The sequence below is a fragment of the Anarrhichthys ocellatus genome, unplaced genomic scaffold, assembly GCF_004355925.1.
Source record: "Anarrhichthys ocellatus isolate YVR2014 unplaced genomic scaffold, GSC_Weel_1.0 scaffold2740, whole genome shotgun sequence".
Taxonomy (NCBI): Eukaryota; Metazoa; Chordata; class Actinopteri; order Perciformes; family Anarhichadidae; genus Anarrhichthys; species Anarrhichthys ocellatus.
The window spans coordinates 1-6,988 of NW_022282714.1; the positions used below are offsets into that span (position 1 = coordinate 1).

The 6,988-nt window shown below is 47.1% G+C and overlaps 1 protein-coding gene across 1 annotated transcript; it reads right to left on the reverse strand.

The window, feature by feature from the left end:
* Positions 1 to 774: 774 nt before the first annotated feature.
* On the reverse strand, positions 775 to 6,948 carry LOC116378523 (ATPase family AAA domain-containing protein 5-like). The gene is made up of 15 exons (XM_031840413.1): positions 6,512 to 6,948; positions 6,191 to 6,335; positions 5,696 to 5,989; positions 5,108 to 5,204; positions 4,869 to 4,951; positions 4,617 to 4,753; positions 4,354 to 4,531; positions 4,067 to 4,231; positions 3,703 to 3,933; positions 3,562 to 3,626; positions 3,264 to 3,453; positions 3,047 to 3,144; positions 2,090 to 2,940; positions 1,799 to 1,957; positions 775 to 1,546 (listed from the first exon to the last, which is right to left on the reverse strand). The coding sequence occupies exons 1-15, from the start codon at positions 6,737 to 6,739 to the stop codon at positions 1,468 to 1,470; spliced, it is 3,000 nt and encodes a 999-aa protein (XP_031696273.1). The 5' UTR covers positions 6,740 to 6,948; the 3' UTR covers positions 775 to 1,467.
* Between the last annotated feature and the right edge of the window lie 40 nt (positions 6,949 to 6,988).

Consider the following 6,988-nt stretch of genomic DNA (forward strand, 5'->3'; position numbering starts at 1 on the left):
AATCAGAAAGTGGCCAACACCCTGCAAATAATCAGACTTTTTGGATTCTATTTTTATCATAACAGTTTTGTTATTGTTGACAATATATATATATATATATAAATATATCAATATAAATATAAATATAAAAGCTTGAAAGAACAGAAACACGCATCTCTTACCTGGAGCTCCGCAGTCGGCGCAGTGACTGTTGACCGGCCGCTTCAACAGCTCCAGCAACGCCTTCTTGTTTCGGTCATGGTTTGACATGTCGGCACGAAGTCAAACGAGGGTCTCTTCTTAAACGATGATGAATCCGCGCAGTCTAATCTAAACATGGTGGTCACATAGTTTCACACGTGGCGAAATGCAACAGACAGAAGAAAATGGCCAAATGAAAACTGGAACTTGCGACAGATTTCTTTGTGGGATGTCACAACACAACGCAGGCGTCCAGCTGCGCGGTGTGAACGACAGTAGACGGAAACAATGTGGGGTTTTTTGTCACTGGGGGCTGTCCTTTGTGACATCTCCCTCTGAGCGGGGCCCTCACAAATACAAACGCTGAGGCATCAAACTGAGCCGAAACCGGTCTACCAGCTGAGCACATAGTGCGCTCAGAGCAGACAGACTTCATTTCAGGTTCAGCAGTCCTCCAACAAACCATCCACCCTGTAATCACTGAGATCAGCTCAGGAATCACTATACAAAGTATTCAAACGCATACACGGTGAGACCATCTCTTTATTTAGTTGTTATAAACCTTTATTTGGTCACAACAGATACCCACTGGGAATAATGTGTACATATTCAAGACCGAAAAAAGATCAATTGAAAAACAAAAAAACAAATGTGAAGGTGATTTAGGGTTGACACGCTTTTAAAAAGATCCTGAGTGCACCAACAGTACTTTGTGTGGAGAATGACGCTGTACACACAGCCTTTACAAATGATATTTTACATGTTAATCTCTTACATTAGTGATACACACTTGCTCCTCAAAATACATTTCTACAAGATAAAAAACACTTTGCAAAATGGAAAGCGGTGTCAACATATAAAACACTACTGTACAAAAAAAAAAAAAAAAAACCTCTTTAAACACAGCTTAATATTACAAAAATCATATAAAGTAGAAATCTTCAGTGCATTCGTTGAAAGCATCATAAGATGCGCTGAAAGCATTTGAGGTTGTTCAGCTGTGAGTTTCTCCAGGTGAGAATAACTTTAATATTCATTTCATCTCAAAAGAAATACGGGGAACCAGGAAGTCCTCTTTGCACACGCAGCTGTGACCAGCTCATCTCATGTCGAGGCCACGATCATAAAAGAGACAAAAGGTAACAGTGACGTATATTGCTGCCGGACTTTATCCATCCTCGTGTCACAACACCAACTGTAAAAGTGTTTTTTTTCTTCCACACCGACAGCCGAAATGCACGGACCCTATAAAGTGTGGCCCCTGTGATGAGGAGGAGACTCTGTGGTTCAGGGGAAGTCTTCAGCAAGCTGCTGTTGAGTGCTTTTTTCAACACCCAGGTGGATCGCATCGAGGTAGTGCAGGAACCTGGAGGAGGAAAAACAAACAGCTCAGTTTTCTGTGGACCCATTTCATCAGACGTTGCATTTGTATGTTTGAGTTGCACGCTCTGCACGTTTATTCTTAGCCAGACGCTTGGTGTCAAAACAAAGACATCATTATACGAGTCAGCTACTGGCTGTCTGTGATGAGAGGGTATGTAACCACATCCTGCCCACACTTCAAACAAAGACATAAAGGCGCAGGCCAAGTGACAAACTATAGTTGCCGCGTGCTCACCTCCGTTTAACTTTGCCCTGCTCCTTAAGCCGCTCTGATCTGCAGATGGTGCGAAGGGCTGGCAGGTAGTCCAGAGCAGCTGCTGGTCTGTTGGCCGGAGTGCCAAACACTCCTCTGAACATCAGCCTCTCCATCACTTCTCTCCTCCGCTGGACCAGCCTGGAACGCATCGACACGCATTACCTTTCTTTGCACTGGTTTAACTGGTCAGGGTTAGAACGGGGCCACAGTGCATTAGGTCCACATTGTACAGAGGATGATAATGCATAAAGAGAGACTAGTGAGACTCACTGTGGTTGACAGGGACCGTCCTGAGTGAAGCTGTAACCTTCCCGATGGGCGGCCACAGGGAGGGTGAGTTCTGCTACAGCCTCCCGCCCCACCTCCCCTTCTAGTTGCTGGACTTTGTTCCAGGCCTCCGCTACCGAAACCCGACACTTGTAGAAGCTCAGAGCCTCCACAGCAGCTGGGATCTCCAGGACGTGCTCCCCTCTTTCCCAGCTCCCCCCGTCGGTCTCAACCCTCGACTCGTCCGTCATCCCGTCTTTCACCACGGCACTGGCCGGTGACATCCCTCTGGGATTATCGCCCCCTTCCGGACGAACCCTCAAAGAGGAGTCCATGTACGACATGTCGTCTAAAAAGTCAGCTATTGATTCGAGACACTGGGAGACCGGGAGACTTCTCACCCGCTCCTCGGGAGTCAGCGGCTTCCTCTTCACCGTCTCCGAAACTAAACACTCTTTGATGCCTCTCTTTGCCTGAGGAGTGCCCTGCGGCTTGCAGAGAGACAGAAAACCGTCTTCTGAGTCCGAGTCCGAGTGCAGTCCGTCCTGGTCAGGTAAACTGTGCCACTTCTTGCTCTTCCTCATCCTGCTGGACATTTTGATCGGACTGCCGTCGTCCGAGCAATCCGCCGATTCCGCCGTGTGCGGTGACCTGGCCTGTGATGGCGGCTCTTCTGGATTAACAGAAGGACGGTGTTGTAATGCACAAACAGACTGCTCTGGTTTGAAGGTAGAGGTAATCAGCTGTGTGAGTGGCAGAGGTAAGAGCGTCTCGAAGTTGGAATAGAGCAGGTCCACTCCTCGTCGCTTGCTGTTTGCCAGTAGCTCCCAGCACAACATCTCCTCCGTCGGACTCTGTTGACAACACACACACGGTCAATCGAGTACAACAGGAACCAAAGAAAAGCTCACTTTACACATGTTACTCTCAGCGGTGTAACGTGGTGAATGAAGAGTTTACCCTGAGCCGCTCCCAAATGTCTCCCTCAGGTTCAACATTCAGCAGACCCAGCATGCTCTCAGTGCAGCCGGTGTCACAGAGAGGAAGAGCGTCGGTCACTGAACACACAGACGGATTAAAGATGGGATTAAAAGGTAGTTTATTTGTAAAGCAAAACCAAGTGATCAACATTACTATTCCAACAGTTTCATAGGCTTCCACCAGCTCATCTTCTCACCCTGTGTGCCGGTGTGCGTCAATGGTCTGGCGACGCGGCGGCCTCCTGCGCTCCGGGTCCAGAACTGCAGCTGCAGTAAACTCTGCCGGATGTCACATCCGTTGAGTCTGAGCAGAGAGCTGATGTCCAACAGGTCTGTCCTTGTGTCCTCCGCCAGACACAACAGACGCAGGAAGCTGCCAACATCCAACTGTGCCGGAGAAGGACAACTTATAACCGACTGAAATTTACTTTTGCTCACCGATCTCTCCCGCTCGATTAGCATTGAAACATTAGTGTTGAACACTCGTCCACTCACCACTGAGGGCGTTTTGAAAAGGATCTCTTCAAAGTTGCCATCAAACACGGTGCTGAAAGCAGGATCTAAAAGACCAGACAGAAAGTGTGACTAAATCCAATCAACACAGACTGAGATATTTAGCTTTCTCAGTCTACTCACCGCTGGTAGTGAGGATGACCGGCCTCTTTGTCGTGGTCATAAACGTCTTGATGGCAGCTAGAAACCCCCAGTCGTCATCAAAAATAACATCCACTTCTTCAAACAGGATGAGTGAGGTGGCCGTCTTCTTGCTCTGTTCCTCGTTGTTCTTCTCTTTCGGGGTGGGAGCTGGTTTGGGCTCTTTGTGCTTATTGACACACTCGCTTGCTTTTAGGACTTTCTTGGAAGCAGCTATGTGAAGAGATGCGGGGAGAGAGAGAGAGAGAGAGAGAGAGAGAAAGACATTTTATTTTAAAGGTCCTGGTAGAAACTTTTCATGAAGGTTAGCCTGTAAACAAGTGACACATTAGAAGATGAGATGAACCTGTCTGTTCGTTCTTCTTAGTGTTAGGCGTCTCCTTGGTGGTGGGTTGACCCGTTTTGAAGAAGTTAGCTAACGAGGTGGGAGCCAGGCCTCCTCTTTTAGCCCCTCTTGGGGACTGAGGCTGTTTCCTGGGAGAAACCGCCCTACGAGGAGAGTTCACTTTTCCTGGAAGATGAAGAATGCGACCCGGAATGAATTTCCAACAGTTCTCACCACACACACACACAACATATGCAGGAAACAGATCCTCGTTAGAAACAGGTTATCAACGTTAGCCCGGTACATACTGGGCGAGGAGCCGAGCTTGAGAGGGCCGGCGCTGCTGCTTGTGCCGTAGCTGTTGAAGTAGGCGGGCTTGTGGGCGTTGACCCCCTGACTGTCCACCTGGTGAGACTGAGTGGCTTCCTTCAGCTGGGACAGAATCAGACGGCCACTCCGCTGAGAGGAAGCATTCACCTCGAACACCTTGAGGGACCAGAGAGCAGTTAGGAAATGAAGACGCTAATTCCTACACAAATGTCACCGCTTGTGGACCGTGATGCTTTCGTACCTTGAAGCCCAGCTCCTGGGCACAAGCATAGACTGCAGCAGTCTTTCCTATTCCAGTAGGTCCTGTGATGAGCATCGTGTTACACAACGTGTCCTCTCCATCCTGGAAGTCCTCTTCTCCACAGTCCCAGTCCGAGTCTGGACACAAAGAGCCATCATTCAGTCAACACAAACGCACTACAAGCCAACAGAAGTAGCTATAAAGAGAGAGAGAAAAAAAAGAAAAGGAGAATCATTTCTCTAATCATTTCACCATTGTCGCCTTCCTCTTGTTTCTTGTCTTTCTGCTTTTTTCTCTCTTCTCGGTCTGCACGCAGTTTCCATTCCTTTAGCCAGCTGAATGAAAAGGAGGAAGATGAAACATTCGCCGAAATGTTCCTCATACGATGGCCCCGAGCCCACGTTGTGCTTGTATTTACGTAACGGGATGATACTATGCAGCTCCTGTCTTTACACAGGTGCAGTGAAATCAAAGCTGTGTTAGTTCCTCACCTGTGCAGCCTCCTCACTGAGCCAGTGTTACCTATGACGTCGCTGGAGTGCTGGGGCTGGTATTTGTCCGTCCATAACACGTCCTCTCTCAACACATCTGTGGAGACAAACATTTTCTACATTACTTCTGACAGTCACTTACTGGATCTATTCACCAAGCATGTAAACAAAGAGGACACAGGTTATCTTACTGGCATACCTTTGAGGATCTTCTATAAATAGCTGTCATGCCAGTTGGAAGTATTTTCCTTGTGCAGAAGCTTTTTAAGATAATTACACATTGTTGTGGTGGAGTCAATGCCAGCGGCTCTATTTTTTAGCCAGTCAACTGTGGCTTTGATAACGACACATTCGCAACAAAAGCTAATTCTGGAGGGCAAGTTTAAAAAAAACAGCTGGTCCAATGCCGTGAGTCTGTTCCAACACATTTAAATGTATTTGCAGTCTTTGATTGCAAGCTTGCATTGACTTATGGTTTGTTGGACATAAGCAGGAGCTTCCTTTATGTCGTTTAAGTTGAATCCCATTGGCTGATTTGCCGTATTGTTTATTGATCCCAAAGTTGGTAGAGAGAATGTGAACCCTCACCTTTTCTTCCAGTCCTCTCTCCCGACGGCGAGTCCTCAATCACAACCACAGAGTCGTCATCAGACGGGACGGGAGCAGTTTTCTCATTCGCCCCCCCCTCCGGCCTCGGTCTCCTGGCTCGTCTCCTACGCCCCCCCCTTTTTGTTGGCTCCGGCTCAGGTTTTTCTTCTTCTTCTGCACAGTTGGCCCGTTGCTTCTTGGCCACCTTCACAGACACTCCCCCCTCGTCCTCCATCCTCTTCCTCTTCCCTCCCACCGGTGTGGTGCTTGTGACTCCGGTTACAGCCTCTGGTTCTGGAAAGTAACATGCAATGGATGTAGAGAATAATCTTTTAATTTAGGCTCTAATTCTCTCCCTATTGTGACTGATTAATACTGCAAATATCTGTGCTTTGAGAGGATAGATTAGGATCAACACCAACTAATAAAAACTGTTCGTGCGACTGGACGTTATGCGATGCAACATACATCTACCGTTGTTTCAGTCAGACTGACCTGAGCTCTGCTGCTGGTGGTCAGCGCGTCTCTTGAGGAAGCGGGTGGTGAACATGTGAGCGGGGAACAGAGGGTTAGAGGTGCCGACCTCCTCCAATAGGAGCTGCCGAACACTTTCAGAGATCTCAGGCCTCCAGCCAGAACCCTTCAAAAAGGAAAAATCAAATATTGTGTTTGCCGTTTAACCCTACGACACTACAAACGACATGATGCACAAAAATATAAACTAAGAGAGAACTAAGCATTCAAGTACGTGTACCTATAAAGCACACAATCAGATACTGATCCTGTGACTAAATCATTACTGTCATTTCGACGTACCCGCTCACAAAAGGATCTGCGTTGTGGTTTTGTCCTCACACAAAGGGAACCGCTGACAGACGGAGGTGAGTTGGATGTTTGGCACCAAAGCTCTTTCAGATGACGCAGTAGCGAAGACTCCGGCCACAGTAGACTCCAAAGAGGACAATCTGTCATCAACAACAACAACAACAACAACAACAACAACAACAAGTTATGCTGAGCTACCAGTCCTCCGTAATAACACATACATTAAGTCATATATTTAAGTTAAAGTAGCAATATCACAATGTAGAAAGTTCAAGTGCTGCATTCAAAATAATTAGCTAAATGTAATAAATGTAGTGAAGTAAAAATGTAAATGTTTTCCTCTGAATTGTGTAGGAATAAAAGCATTAACTTGTCAGCTGAAGATCAACATATATGTACTGTGTGTGTGTGTGTGTGTGTGTGTGTGTGTGTGTGTGTGTGTGTGTGTGTGTGTGTGTATGTATGTAT